The 14,675-nt window shown below is 64.7% G+C and overlaps 1 protein-coding gene across 1 annotated transcript; it reads left to right on the top strand.

Annotated features, from left to right (window-relative positions):
- The first annotated feature begins 9,984 nt into the window (after nucleotides 1–9,984).
- On the top strand, nucleotides 9,985–14,065 carry SPDEF (SAM pointed domain containing ETS transcription factor). The gene is made up of 5 exons (XM_075521797.1): nucleotides 9,985–10,432; nucleotides 12,520–12,717; nucleotides 12,809–12,856; nucleotides 13,323–13,463; nucleotides 13,550–14,065. The coding sequence occupies exons 1-5, from the start codon at nucleotides 9,985–9,987 to the stop codon at nucleotides 13,726–13,728; spliced, it is 1,014 nt and encodes a 337-aa protein (XP_075377912.1). The 3' UTR covers nucleotides 13,729–14,065.
- Nucleotides 14,066–14,675: the final 610 nt, after the last annotated feature.

The raw sequence follows: 14,675 nt of genomic DNA, 5'->3' as shown, positions 1-14,675 counted from the left end.
GTGAGATGTGTCTGAGACCCGCTGGCTCCCAGGCCCTCCGCCTGCTCCTCCCTGCTCCGCTCCCGCCATCGAGACTCTTTCTAGGATCGCAGGGAGCACTCCAGGCTCTGACCTTCCATACATGCGTTAGCTTGAAATAACACACAAGTGAGGGCGATAAACCCTCTCGGTGCAGGCCGGGAGGAAATGAATTGCTGTTAGCAAACAGCCAGTGAAGAGCAATTAAGATTACGGGCAGCAGCAGGGGAGTGAGCAGCCACCGCTTCCCGCTGGGACCTTCCTCCTGCACGGTGGCTTCAGCCCCGGGATCCCAGGCTCTCCCTCACCCTCAGCAGGGATTCCCTGCGTCCTGGTGCTTCCCCGATGGTTACTGCTTAATTTAAAGCTGGTTTCTGCCTTGGTCTGGGCTCAGCATTGGGAGCATCCCCCCGCGCCCGGAGGCCCTGCGGGTGCCAGGGCAGGGGCGATGGTGCTGGGGAGGTGGAAGCCCAAAGGATGCTCGGTTCGGTGGCAGCCTGGGAGCATCCCTCCTCGTCATGCTGCCGGCCTGGAGCCGTGGCGTGCGTCTCGGGACAAAAATACCCGCCGGATCTGGGGCTGGCGTGGGCTGAGGTGCCGAGCGCTGCAGACGCGGCTCCCGCGGGTTTGCACCTGTGGAGCAGGACTGAGCCGGGGCGGGGGGGGGGGGGGGGGGGTGTTAAAGGCATTTCAACCATTTCAACCATTTCCAGTCTCCTTGGGTTGCTGAAAAGCCTGGGAGAGCCCATCCTGCAGCCTGGGAGCGGGGATTCGTCTCCTCGCTGGGCATCGCCTTTGTACAGCCCGGAGGCACGGGCACGGGCTGCAGGAGGAGGCCTCTCGGAGGGACCCAAGCCTGGGGGTTTGCTCTGCGCGGGGACCACCGCTGTCCCCGAACGCTGTGCAGGAGCCGAAGCAGAGGAAACCCCGCTGCTATGGGGGGGCAGGAAACGCCGCTCAGCTCGGGGACAAATTGGGCTCGATGGCCTCTGTGGTTTTTGCAGTGACATCAAGTGCCTTCAACAGTTATATATTATACGGCTGCTTATCTATTATTCTTGCGATGGAGCCAGAGATTAGCTGCAAGGCAGGTGGGCAGAGAGATTGTTCTAGGCTGATTCATGAGTTGTTCCTCTATCCCTCCCCTCCGGCCGCGTTCCCAAGCGTTGAAATATCAGCCGTGGCAAAAGGCACTGGAATCGGAGCTGACGGGTTGACAGGGAGGACAAGGAAAAAGCATTGAAAACTGCGCACACGGGGCAGAAAAGCCAGACTTTATTTCCCCTCTTTTGTTGTTCCTCAGGTGTTGCAACCTCTTCTTTTCCTGGTTTGCATATGCAAGCAGAGCTGTGCCGAACTGCCGATTGCGAAAGGCGGCAGCAAGAGCGTGGCATGGCTGGTGACGCTGGGCGGTTGCAGCCACCAAACCTGCGTTGGGGAGGAAAGCAGAGATCTCATTTTGGGGCCTTTTACCTGTTTTTGCAGCTCCGCGTCGTGCTGCCCAGCTGGCCAGCTCTCCCGGAGCACAGCAAAGCAAATGTTTTTCCCTTTAATCTCTTTTGCTTATCGAAATCTCTGGTGCTACCGATAAGAGGAGCAGGGAAAGTTTTTTTCAGACCCAGATGTGAGTTCGGCGACAAGTTCCCAGACAGACCTGGATAACCCGGGTCTGGGATGCTCCGGAGCAGGGACCCAGCGCCGGGCACTGCCAGCGCATCCCCTCTGCCTGGTGACATCCTGCTCTCACCCGATGTCCCCAGGTTGCTTTCTCTGCTTTGCTCCTGGCTCCTTCAGGTGCGCTGTTTTGATGTTTGGGCTGGTAACAAGTAGTAATTAAACCTAATAAACAAGGGAGACCTGCGGGTGATGTCGCAGCGAGGAGGTGCAAATCCAGCTCGCACAACCCGTGCAAACCGTAACCTGCTCGGCAAACTTTCCCCGAGCCGGCAGCCCGGCCGTGGGGCAGCAGCGCGGAGCTGCCACGGGAAGGTGCGGGACGGCCGCAGTGATTCCCAGCGCGGCTCGCGTGTGCACGGGTGCAGAGTTTATATGTGGTTTTACTCTGTATCTTAAGTTTCCACAGTTGAGACACCTGCCTTTCCCTGCTACGATAAGGTACCTGTGCTTGGAGGGCTACGGCCTCGGCTCCGGGGCTGTGCTGGGATGCTCCTGCCCCTGGTTCCTGTGTGGGGACCCCGGGGTGGGACACAGGAGCGGGTTTGGGTGCTGTGCACCAGCCCCTGAGGTGGGCAGAGCCCTGGCACGGTGCCCGCTGCTGCCGGCTTCCCGCGGTGGCTCTGGCCGGGACCCAGCATCGTGGGTCAAAACCAGGGGAGAGCAAGCCTGGGGGAGCTGAGCCCTGGCAGCCCGACCTGCTGCAGCTGGCTGGAGCTTTGCGACGGGCTTCGAGGGGTGCAGGATCAGGCCTGCTGGCACAGGGCAGCAGTGCTGGGTTGTGCACGTGGTGCCTTGCCCGAAGCAGAGAGGCGATGCTCCGAGCGGTGCGGGGAGCTGTGCCGTGGCTGCCGTGAGCCGGCAGCGCTGGGGGGAGGGGGGGGGGGGCACTGGGTGGCCGGGACCCCCCTCCTGGCTGTGCCACATCCCCATCCTATGCACCTACCCCACGGCAAAGCCCGGCCGGGGGCTGGTGGCTTCCCCACTGCAGCCGCTCGCCCCGCGTGTCCTCCCCAGCCCGTGTCTCCCCCCACCCACCGCCACGTCTTACGGGCCCGGCTGTGTTTACCAAAACAGGGGAGAAAAGCTCCCCTCAGACGGCAGGAGCCCTAATCCGGGGGGAACATTTTCCCCACCGATAAGATAACATTGAGGCGTTTCAAAAGGGAGGCAGAAACTCCTGGCGCTGGCGATAGCGCAGCGAAGCCCTTTGCCAGCGCGCCGGGCGGGCCGGGGAAGCTGCGATGCAGGGGTCGCCTTCCTACGGGGTTTTATTTTCCTCCCGGCAAACAGCTCCGATGGACGGCTTATCGGCTGTGCCGCGCTGCCGCCGCGCGCTGGCCCCGGGGTCAGGGCGGCGAAGGGATGCTGGCTGCGCCACGGCACTTTCCAGGGGCTGGGGATGCAAAGCCCAGGCGTGACGGCCACTCGGCTGCTAGGACGCAGTGACGTGGGTCCTACCCGGGCTGCACCACGGGTGTTTGCGGCCGGGGTTTTGTCTGACGTGGGTTTTTAGGGCATGGGGGAGTTTGGTTTCGGCAGCGCTACGTGCCCGGGAGAACCGCCTGAACTGCCCTGCGTTCTTCACGTGTTAAAAAAAGACAATAAATACCAACTCTGTGTCTGTCTCGGTCAAAACAGCTTTTTCCTGCTTATGCCGGTGGGGACAACCCGGGCCTGGAGTGCTGCACGTTCCGGCCGTGCCCCCGCCGCCCCGTCCTGCCCGCAGGCAGCAGCAGTGCAGACCCCGGGGAGGAGACGGTGCCGTATCCCTGGTGGGAGGGATGGTTTGGTCGGTGTGAGGGGCTCCTTTTGTCCCCGACGTGCTCTGAGCATCCTTGCTCGCAGTCTCCATCGCAAGCCCCGCGTGGCCGCAGCTCTGGCATAGGTGATGCTGCTGGGGTATCGGTCAGGGATGCTTCTGGCCCCAAAGCGGCTCAGCCTGCGCTGGGGGAGCGATGTCGTGCTGCAGGGTCCAGCCAGGGACTCTCACGAATCCAACAAGTCTCTGTGCTGCAGAGACCAGGAGGAGCCTTTGGTCTTGTCCCCTGCAGCGTCCCCATCTCTTGGGTGGGTGTCCCAGATGAGGGTGGGGAGGGGTTCATGGTGCCCGGATTTGCCCCACTCCCCTCCCAGGGCCCTTGCGGGTCTGAGCCCGGTGCCTCGATGCACCCCTCAAGGGTTAACCCCGGCCTGGGCTATTCAAACACCTCTAGCTGAGGTAAGCACCCAGCTTGTTTGTTCAGGTAAATAAGGAAGGAATTAGATATAATGGGCAAAGGAGACATTCGCTGAGCTCCTTGCGCTCGGCTGCCGGCTTCCCCTCGCATACCTCAGCACGGCCGCCGGCTGGCTTCATCCCTCCGCTGCCCTCGGAGCAGCTCAGGGTGCCCCGTCCTCACCCCTGTCCCCGTCCCCAACCCCGCTGGTGCCTGCCGAGAGCCGATGCGGCTCGGCCCGGCCGCCCTGCCGCCGTGGGACCGGCATTGAGCCAGGCAGGGTGCTGCTGGCCACCCTCCCTGCCGGTGCTGGGGCACCCCGCTTCGGGCCATGCCTGACCCGGCTGCCGTGCCGAGTGCCACGGGGACGGCTCTTCCCACCCTACTCTGGGACCCATGCGGTTTCTGAGCTGCCCGCGCACCCTCGAGGTAAGCCCCGTGCTGCTGCCGCGACCCTTCCCGGCTGCCCGATGCTCCGCCAGCACCCACCTTCCCTCCCTCCTGGGGCTCCTGCAGCCCTTTTGGCACCGATTCGGGGTGGACACGGTGCCGTCCCATGGGAGCATCCCGTCCCACAGCTCCTTGCACCTCCAGGTGCCATTAGGGCTAAACAGGGACAGGTTGTCCCCTGGAGCGAGGTTCCTGGCACTTCTCAGGATGGTGTCACCCGAAATAAAATGGGATTTGCCAACTTTGTGTCTTTGCAACCCCCTCCGGGTGGGACGGGAGCCAGGGCTCCTGGGGCCGGCTCCTCCCGAGCCCACCCGGTACCAGCAGGGACACTGAGGGTCCCACAAGCCCCTGTGCCCGGCGGGAGGCAGGGGACAACGTGCTTTGGACAACTCTGTGACCGATAAGGAGCCGGGACCCTTTATAGAGCATCCCAGGTCCTGGGCAGCCGCCGCCGAGCTGCCAGCTCGGGGATGTCTCTGTAAAGCGCTTTGAACCCCTTTAACAGACCTGCACCGTCTCGGCGCCGCTCTGCTTTTCTGCTGGGTATTTTTTTTGTCAGTGCTAAAGGCGCATTGGCTCTAGGTTTGATTTTTAAGGTTCTGCTCAGTTAGTGGAACACAAACACCGCTCGGCTGCCAAATCCCCCACAATACAGGCTTTCTCATGGGCAGGGAGCTCGTGGGGGAGGAAGGTGCTGCTATAAATAGGGGCTCCCTGGCCCTGCATGGGGAACACCAAGCTCTGCTGCTCGCCTGGGGGACACCGAGCACCAGGGCTTCGCTCAGGCCACCGGCAGGTTCTGCCCGTCCCCCCCCCCCCGCTGCCGTTTGCCTCCCTGCGCCGATGGAGAGGGCAGCCTGACCCGGGGCGTGGGGACCCGTGGGGACGCCCGGTCCCCGTGCCAGCACCCATGCAGGTAACGGCAGGAGGAGCCGGGGGGGGCCTTGGCGGTGTTGGAGAAGGCTGGAGGGGAGCTGGGGGTCCAGGACCCCCAGGATGGGCTGCATCCCTCCTATGCATACATCCAACGGGAGCCCTGGGCTTGCCCTGGCCCCAACCCCGTCACTAAGCAGGGTACCAGAGCGAGACCCCCGGGCTGTCGCATCCCCAGCCCCCCCGAGTGCCGTCCCAAGCCCCTGCCCCGGCTGTGGGGTGATTTTGGCCAATCCCTCCTCTCTCCACCCAGAGATAAAAGGGGTGCGTGGCACAGGCGGGCAGGGTTTGGCAGCCGGGAGGGACGTGGCACAGCCTGCATGGTGAGGCTGGCAGCGTGGGTGGGACGCGCTGGCAGGACACCAGATTGTCAGCAGCCTCTGAGCACCCAGGTGTCTGCTGCAGCCCCGGCTCGTGCAGGGCCCCCAGGTCCCTTTGCCAGCTTAATCTGGGCCCCATAAAACATCTCGTGTCTCCTGCTGGCCAGCAGCCACCTGGCAGAGCCGACAGGCTCCATCGCCTCTCCGTGCCCGGTGCGGTTATCCTCGGGGTGTGCATCGTGGCGTGGGCTGGCCCCTCCTTGGGGACCGAGGTGGAGAGCCGAGCCCAAGGAGGTGGCCGGGGCAAGAGGTGTTGAGTCAGACCAGAAAACAGGGGAAAACCACCCACATCGCAGCCCCAGATGGGCTTTTGGGCAAAGAGAGGATTGCTGGGTCCGTGGGGTCCCCGTCCTCTCCCAGCCCCAGGGTTCCAGCTTGCTGTGCTGAGGCACGCGGGACGGGCAAAGCTGAAAGCATCGGGTAAAGACAAATCCCGCTGCCCGGGGGGCTGTTCCAGGCAGTCTGGGACAGCTCGGGATCCCGCGTGTCTCGGGTTCCTTCCCCAGATGGTACAACACCTCCCTGTCCCCGTCCCCACCCCACTGCCTGGGGGCTGGAGGTGACCCCGGAGCCTGGCCCACCGCCCCGGCCGTTCCCGAGCCTGGCTGCCCGGGAAGGGCTTTCGGAAGTGCCCGGGGATTTGGGACACGTCCCGGGTGCCACAGGCAGCACCTCCTCCCACCGTGAGCCAACCTCTGCCGGTCCCACGGGGCTTCCCGCGCCGTGCTCCGGCACAACCTGTTAAACCGCAGATTTAATTTTAATTAACGGACCCATTGTTTGAGGGTGGTGGTTGGGTGGATTTCTTTTTTTATTTTTTTTTTCTTGCTCCCAAGGGCTGATCCCAGCTCTCCCCCGTCACTGGTGCCGGTGTTGCTAACCTGAGCGATGGTGGGTTGCGTTTGCCAGGAGAGCTCGGGGTGATACGGGAGGTCCTTGTCCCCATCCTCGTCCCCCCCGGCTGCGGCATCCGCTGCTTCCCTGGGCTCCGGACGGGGCTAAGTCCCTGCAACCCCGTGGAGCTGAGTCCCTGCAACCCCGTGGAGCTGAGCCGTGACCCACCACCACCCAAAACCCTGGGCTTGCTGCTGGCCCTGCCACAGCGGGCTTTCTGCTCGGAGGCAACGTCTGGGTTTGTTTTCTCAGCTGCCGTCGGAGCCGTTCGGGGCCAGGCTGTCGTGGTGCCCTTCGGTACCGGCCGCTGCCTTTTCCTCGTCGCCCTGCTCTGCTCTGCCGCGGGGACCGAGCCCTCAGGCCGGCAGCTCAGCCCTTTGCTGCAGCATTCCCGCGGTGCCGGGGAGAGCGGGGAGCTGGGACACCTCACCCCGGTCCCAGCCGATCACGGTGTCCTCTCCATACCCGTGGGCAGCACTGGGGAGCGATGCGGGGTCGCTCGTCGTTCTGGGGCTCGGGGAGATGGCAGGTACCTCCTGACTGTGAGCTTTGTTGTGGGCACGGAGAAGCACTTGGGGGACTCGATGGCTCCGTCCCGGTTTGGGGTCTGCTCCGCCGCCGCTCTGCACCGCAGCCTCGCCTGCCTGTGAGGGGGCTGCAGGCAGCACCCGGCTCTGCCTGGCACCCCGGGGACGGCACCGCTCTCACTCGGAGCCTCCCCGGGGGCTGCCGAGCCCCTGGCACCGCACCCTGGCCCCTGTGTGCCCACGGAGGGAAAACCTCGGGTGCCTGGCGGGCTTTTCTGTCTTGGTGGCTGCTGTTTAAAGTGCTGTAAGAGCCAGTTCCCCGATCGCTTCCCCTCTTGCCTGGAGCGGCAGGATGAGCACAACGATGCGTTGGTGTGGCTTCGCCGCAGGTGAGCTCCGGTGCAAAGCCCACGGGACCGGGGCCGTGCTCACCGCCGGCAGCGTGCACATGCTGGGCAGCGTTTGCCAGGGCCGGTGCAATTACCAGCGCGACCCCGTTGAGCTCGGGCAGGGAACGTGAAGGTTTTTGGGGTGCCATGCAAGTCAGTGCTCCCCATGAGCATCTCAGTGTACCCAGGGCTGCTCCTCCAGCTCTCCTTTTCTAGGGAAAAGCGAAAAAAGAGAGAGCAGAGGGAAACAGCCGCCCAAAGCAACTTCTTAGAGCAAACAGGTCCCCACCCAGCCTGGCCGCCTGCGTGCCAGAGCGGGAGAAAGTCAAACAAAGGTCCCCGCCCTGAGAGTACAGCACCGTTTGGCGGGTGATTGCTCAGGTTTTTGGGGCCACTTGCCCCAGAGATCGGGTCCTTCTGGTCCTGACCCAGGGATGGGACGGGGATGGGATGGGGATGGGGACGGGGCTATCCGTCCCGTCGCGTGCCCAGGGACGGCTCCGCGGCCCTGCTCCTCCATGCGTCTGGCTGGTGGCTGCGGGAGCGAAGCCCGGCAGAGGTGGGATGGGTGGAGGATGCACCACGACCCCAGAGCATCCCGGAGGTCTTGGGGATGAGACCCCCGTCCCCTCCCCAGAAAGCCCCCGCCGCCGGTGCTGTGCAGCGGGCTGGAGCCATGCAAGCTGTTACCGCTTCCCTTTTGTGCTGGGAGCAGCGTGAGGCTGGATTTAAGGCTGATCTGCTAAAGCTCTTCTTTTAATCCAGAGCGAATCAAGGAGAGGTTTGGAAGCCGGCGCCATCTCTCAGGGAAACTGTTTGGGCGGTGGGGGCAGCTCGGTGGCATGAGCACCCCTTCTCCCTCCTCATCCTCGCTGCGATGCTACCGAAACCCCTCGGGGGTATGGGCTCCAGCATCCGAACCCGCGCCCCCTCCCCGGGTCCCTGAGGGGCCAGGCTGGCGTGGGTGCTGTTTGGGCGGCCACGGTTCCTCCGTGTGTTTTTCCGAGGTTTTTTTGGGCTTTGCCAAGGGCGAGGTGATGGGCAGAGCTTCCTCGTGCTGCAGGTGACGCAGAGCCTCAAAAACCATACTTCTGGGGGCATTCAAATCTGGGGGCAAACTCATCCCCACCAGCACCGCTGCGGTTAACGGAGCCGTGGCGCGTGGCTATTAACGATGTTTAATTAATGCCTCAGGAGCAGAGCTGGGCCCAGCAGCATGGAGCTGGGCAGCCTTTGGCACGGCAGAGCCGCGGGGGTGGTAACGCACCGTCCTGGGCGCTCGGTCCCTAGTGTCCCTCCTACGCCAAGCAGCCGGCTGCTGCGCTCCCCGCCCTCGAGGGACACGCTCTGCCCGGAGGAAACCAATGGTGTATTTTCCCCTTTAGTCTTTTAAACCTTCCCCCCCCCCCCGGCTGGGATTTAAAGCAAACAGGGATCCCCTTTCCCTGCCCACTGTGTCCCATTCCCCTTGGGGGGCTTCCTTGTTTCTTTTGGGGGGCTTTGGGGTTGGTTCAGGCTTTGCACGCTCGGTTTTTATTGCAGGCTCCGTAGCAAAAGCTGCTCCTTTTTCTGCTTTTAAATAACCTATTTGGGGTGGGTTTTTTCTTCTTCTTGTTAAAAACAATGCCGGAGGCCGGCAAGAGGCTCGGCGGTGCCCTGGCCGTGCCCGTCACCGGCCTCTCCCCTGGCAGGGGCTTTCTCTTCCCAAAGCCTCGGGATGGCTCTTGGGGAGGTTTCTCCACGGATGGAGCCGTTCCCTGGTGTTGCCATGGAAATTCAGCAGGCTCATCCTCTTCTCGGCGGCCTCCAGGACTCCCTGCGTACTGGAGACAGATGGGGACGGGCTGATTTTGGGTAGTTGTTCTTGCATGAGAGTAAAAGGAAAGTTCTCATCCAGGCGTTGGCAGCAGCGGCCGAGAGCTGGGTGCTGCGGTGCTGGGCTCAGTCCCTGGCCCAGGAGAGCCGGGTTTGGGTGCCGTCGCTGCTGGGGCATCCTCGGGTGAAAGCAGCGGGTGATGTTTTCCACGGACAGAAAGGTGCCTGCGTGGTTTAGGCATCCCGCAGCCCTTGATGCCCACGGGCCGCCCTACATAGGTGCCTTGGAGCCCCTCCAGCATGTCCCCGCTGCAAGGGTGCTCAGCCCCAGCTGGGACTGAACTGCTGCCAACCCCATGTGCAATTCAGGAGAAGACCCTCAAAGCCCGCGGTGGTCAGGACCCGCTCGCTCCCCGGGCTCCTTCTCCCTGCTGGCTGCTGCGGCTGGTCCTCCCAAAATCGGGCCAGCCCCCCCAGCCCCATGGCTGACCCCGAGCCTGCATTCATCCGGGGGCTCACAGGAGGCCGTGGGTCTCTTTGGAGGTTTTTTCCCCTCTAACAGGCTTAGTTCCTCCCTTTGTGCCTGGCCGCTGGGCGGGAAGGCAGGAATCGGTGCTGGGGTGAGCCTCCCCTCTTCTCTCCTCCTCTCCTGGCAGGTTTGGAGCCGGTGCTGAGCGGAGGGATGGGCAGCGCCAGCCCCGGGCTGACCGCTCTGCCCCCCAGCCGCCTCGCCCGGCCGGACGCTGCCCTGCTGCCCCCACCGCGGGACCCCGACACCCAGAGCTGGGGCTGCCCGGATAGCCCCAGCCCCCCCGCCACCCCCGAGCAGCCCCTGCCCGCTCTCTGCCTGCACTACTTCGACATGCTCTACCCGGAGGACATCGCCTGGGCCACCAAGGGCATGGGGGAACCGTCCCAAAGTGGTGCCCAGGGGGGGCGAGGGGAGGCGCAGAAGGAGCCGGAGCAATGTCCCATCATCGACAGCCAGGGCTTGGGGCTGGGGGCCGAGGGGGACCTGCAGGCCAGCCTGCACCTGGAGGAGCACTCGCTGGAGCAGGTGCAGAGCATGGTGGTGGGCGAAGTGCTGAAGGACATCGAGACGGCCTGCAAGCTCCTCAACATCACCGCAGGTGGGTGCTCCCACAGCCCTCCCCGGGGGGGGGGGCTGCGGGCAGGGTCCCCCCCGCCGCGGGGTGCGGCGAGGGAGGGATGCGCCGGTGCGGGGACCGGGGCTGCGCTGCGGCTCCCGGGGGTTTGCAACCAGGTGCCGGGGTTTGGGGGAGCACGGGGCTGCTGGTGGCTCCCCCGGGCATCGCTCCGGGGCAGGGCTGTTTGCTGACGCCCAGGGACGCCAGCAGAAGACCCCTCTGGCCTCGCCGGCTTGGAGTTAAGCTGAGGCAGGGGTTAGCAGAGCTTTGCACAGGGCCCTGTGCTGGGTCTGGGGTGCCAGCGTGACCCAGCCCGTGCCACAGGGCCAGAGAGGGGCAGGGACACGGCGACTCCATGCTGAGCCCGTCCCTTCCCTGAGCTGGGGGTCCCTTCCCCTGTGCTGGGGGGTCCCTTCCCTGAGCTGGGGGTCCCTTCCCCTGTGCTGGGGGGTCCCTTCCCTGAGCTGGGGGTCCCTTCCCCTGAGCTGGGGGTCCCTTCCCTGTGCTGGGGGTCCCTTCCCTGAGCTGGGGGTCCCTTCCCTGAGCTGGGGGTCCCTTCCCCTGAGCTGGGGGTCCCTTTCCTGAGCTGGGGGTCCCTTCCCTGTGCTGGGGGTCCCTTCCCTGAGCTGGGGGTCCCTTCCCCTGAGCTGGGGGTCCCTTCCCCTGTGCTGGGGGTCCCTTCCCTGTGCTGGGGGTCCCTTCCCCTGAGCTGGGGGTCCCTTCCCTGAGCTGGGGGTCCCTTCCCCTGTGCTGGGGGTCCCTTCCCTGAGATGGGGGTCCCTTCCCCTGAGCTGGGGGTCCCTTCCCTGAGCTGGGGGTCCCTTCCCCTGAGCTGGGGGTCCCTTCCCTGTGCTGGGGGTCCCTTCCCTGAGCTGTGGGTCCCTTCCCCTGAGCTGGGGGTCCCTTCCCTGAGCTGGGGGTCCCTTCCCCTGTGCTGGGGGGTCCCTTCCCTGAGCTGGGGGTCCCTTCCCCTGAGCTGGGGGTCCCTTCCCTGTGCTGGGGGTCCCTTCCCTGAGCTGGGGGTCCCTTCCCCTGAGCTGGGGGTCCCTTTCCTGAGCTGGGGGTCCCTTCCCTGTGCTGGGGGTCCCTTCCCTGAGCTGGGGGTCCCTTCCCCTGAGCTGGGGGTCCCTTCCCCTGTGCTGGGGGTCCCTTCCCTGTGCTGGGGGTCCCTTCCCCTGAGCTGGGGGTCCCTTCCCTGAGCTGGGGGTCCCTTCCCCTGTGCTGGGGGTCCCTTCCCTGAGATGGGGGTCCCTTCCCCTGAGCTGGGGGTCCCTTCCCTGAGCTGGGGGTCCCTTCCCCTGAGCTGGGGGTCCCTTCCCTGTGCTGGGGGTCCCTTCCCTGAGCTGTGGGTCCCTTCCCCTGAGCTGGGGGTCCCTTCCCTGAGCTGGGGGTCCCTTCACCTGAGCTGGGGGTCCCTTCCCTGAGCTGGGGGTCCCTTCCCCTGAGCTGGGGGTCCCTTCTCTCCCAGGGCATCATCACTGAGATGCCTTTCAGCCTTGCACGCCTCTTGGGGAGGGTGTTCAGTAGCAAGGAGCAGACAGCGGGACTTTTATTATCCTTTTCTCTATCCCGTTTTCCCTGGGACATTAGGAACGGGCGGATGAGCGTGTGGGGTTGGGGACAGCCTGGAGCCAGCTGATGTTCCCTGAGCTGGGCATGGGGTTGGGTGCGAGGGGAGCAGGACTGCCCGGGCCCGAGTTCCCTGGGGTACCGCTGCCACTGGGCACTGCTGGGGTGTTCTCCTCAGGGCATCGCCGCCGTGACACAAGCAGTCTCGGGACGTGCTTAGGTTTATACAGGCTCCCCGCTCCCTTGAAGCATTTGGTGTCACCCAGGATGGTGCAGGGAGAAAGTGGGGCTCCAAAAGGCTGGATGAAGCTTCCCAAAGTGAAGGAGGAGACAAAGGGACAGTCTTGTCCCTGGGGACCAGGGCAGGCTGGGAGTGGGGTGCTCCCGCTCTGGTGGGTGATGCAGGAGGAGCTGGGTTCCCTGGGCCACTGTGGGGTGAGCTGAGTTTCCCTGGGCTTTGCCCGGGGCTGTCGCTGGGCGCACTCACCCTCTGCCTCCAGACCCCGTGGACTGGAGCCCCGGCAACGTGCAGAAGTGGATCCTGTGGACAGAGCACCAGTACCGGCTTCCACAGATCGGGAAGTCCTTCCAGGAGCTGTCGGGAAAGGACCTGTGCGCCATGTCCGAGGAGCAGTTCTGCCAGCGCTCGCCCACCTGCGGTGACATCCTGCACGCCCACCTCGACATCTGGAAGTCTGGTAGGTGCCGGGGGCCGGGAGGGAGCTGGGGAGGGTGGGCGATGCTGTGCGGTGGGAGATGCCCCTCTGATCGCCCGCTCCTCCCTTCCAGCCGCCTGGATGAAGGAAAAAGCCGCCCCGGGAGATGTGAGATACTGCGGTGAGTTCCGTGCGGACTCAGCTCCCACTGGCCTCGCTTCTGCCTCAGGCAGGTCCAGGGTATTCGAGAGGTTGCCCCCTGCTTAATTGCAATTCTCTGGTGCGTTGGAGCGGCTGCCGCAGCGGCATCTGTGTGGTCGCACTCCCTCTGCCCCGGAGCAGCCCCTGGGCTGTCTGCAGGGTGCAGCGAAGGGGAAATGGCTGCGAGACCCTCACCAGCCCCTTCCCGCACCCCGTGCACCCCTGCAGGGCTGCACAAGGGCAGGACCGAGCTGTTTTCCCTGCTCCAAGATGGGGAGGAGAAAGTGGTGCTTCCAGACCCAGCGCCTGGACTGAGTCTCCAGAGACCCACAGGCATTGAGCCAGGTTTTCCTGGACAAGGACTCGTGCGGGTCCCTGGGTCAGTGCAAAGCAGAGAGGTCTCTCCCCACGCCCATCTCACCCATCCCCATCCCTTCCCGTGGCAGGAGGAGATGCCAGCTGGGCAGACAGCGAGGTGGACTCATCCTGCGCCAACCAACCCATCCACCTCTGGCAGTTCCTCAAAGAGCTGCTGCTGAAACCCCACAACTACGGCCGCTTCATCCGCTGGCTCAACAAGGAGAAAGGTGGGTGGGTGCTCCGGCAGCCCCGGGGCGGGCACGGGGGGGGGCGGGCGAGGCTGTAACCCCCCGTGCCCTGCTCCCTCTCCCAGGCATCTTCAAGATCGAGGACTCGGCACAAGTGGCCCGTCTGTGGGGCATCCGGAAGAACCGCCCGGCCATGAACTATGACAAGCTGAGCCGCTCCATCCGGCAGTATTACAAGAAAGGCATCATCCGGAAACCCGACATCTCCCAGCGCCTTGTCTACCAGTTTGTCCACCCGGTCTGAGCGGCGGCGGTGGGACAGGCTGAGCCCTGGGAGGGACAGGGGACCTTCGCCGCCTCCCTCTGCCTCCCAGCCACAGAAACCATCTTCCAGCGCTAAGGACTGCGGCTGCGGTGCCGAGAGGCTCAACCCCCCCGGGGCCACCAGCGATGGACCATGGGACCGTCCTGGCCCCCCAGCCTTGGAGGGGAGGGATGAGACCCCGACTAAGGGACCACCACCAGCGTGCCCGGGTGCAGGGCAAGGACTGTGCAGAGCCCTCGTCTGCCGCGAGTGCTCCCAGGGGAGGGTGGGCACGGAATTTGGGGCCGTGGGGTTGATCGGGGTGACATAAAGGCAGATGAATCTGTGGCTGTCCCAGGGCTCCCCACAACCTTGGTGCCCTTTGGCAGGGACTGAAGGTGGGAGAGTGGCTGGGGTCACCCAGGAGAGGAGCTGGGGGACGCAGGAGTCCTGTCCCCAGGTCTCTTGCCCCCCGGCACGTTGTCCTCTCACCCCGCAGCCCCAGGGCATCGTCAGGACAGAGGGGCCAAGGGCACGTCCCAGCAGGAGACCTCAGTATCCCCATGGCATCGTGCCCCAGGGCTGCTTGGGGGGGGACACAACACCATGAGGGCCACGCTCCCCTCCAGCCTGATCCTGTCCCCATGCCACCACCTCGGTGCTGCCCTCGGTGCCCGTCAGGAGTGACCCTGTGCGCTGCAGAGGGGCTGCTCTGGATTTACAAGCAGCTCCCGGCCCTCAGCCCTGTTCGGGGTGGGGGGCAGCGTGGCGGGGGGCTCTGCCCTTCGCTGCACCTCAACCCTCACTGCAAAGAAAGGGGCTGCCTGAATTTTCGGGGGGTTGGTGGCTGGGCTCGCCCGTCCCTCCTCCCCTCCCTCCCGGGTGCTGGCTGCGGGTGGCTTCGCCCCGGCCATTGTTCAGGGAGGACAAAGCCCTGGCATGAGCTG

The sequence above is a fragment of the Mycteria americana genome, chromosome 20, assembly GCF_035582795.1.
Source record: "Mycteria americana isolate JAX WOST 10 ecotype Jacksonville Zoo and Gardens chromosome 20, USCA_MyAme_1.0, whole genome shotgun sequence".
Lineage (NCBI taxonomy): Eukaryota > Metazoa > Chordata > Aves > Ciconiiformes > Ciconiidae > Mycteria > Mycteria americana.
Note: the sequence above shows the minus strand (reverse complement) of the source record. Positions and strands in the feature narration are given on the sequence as shown.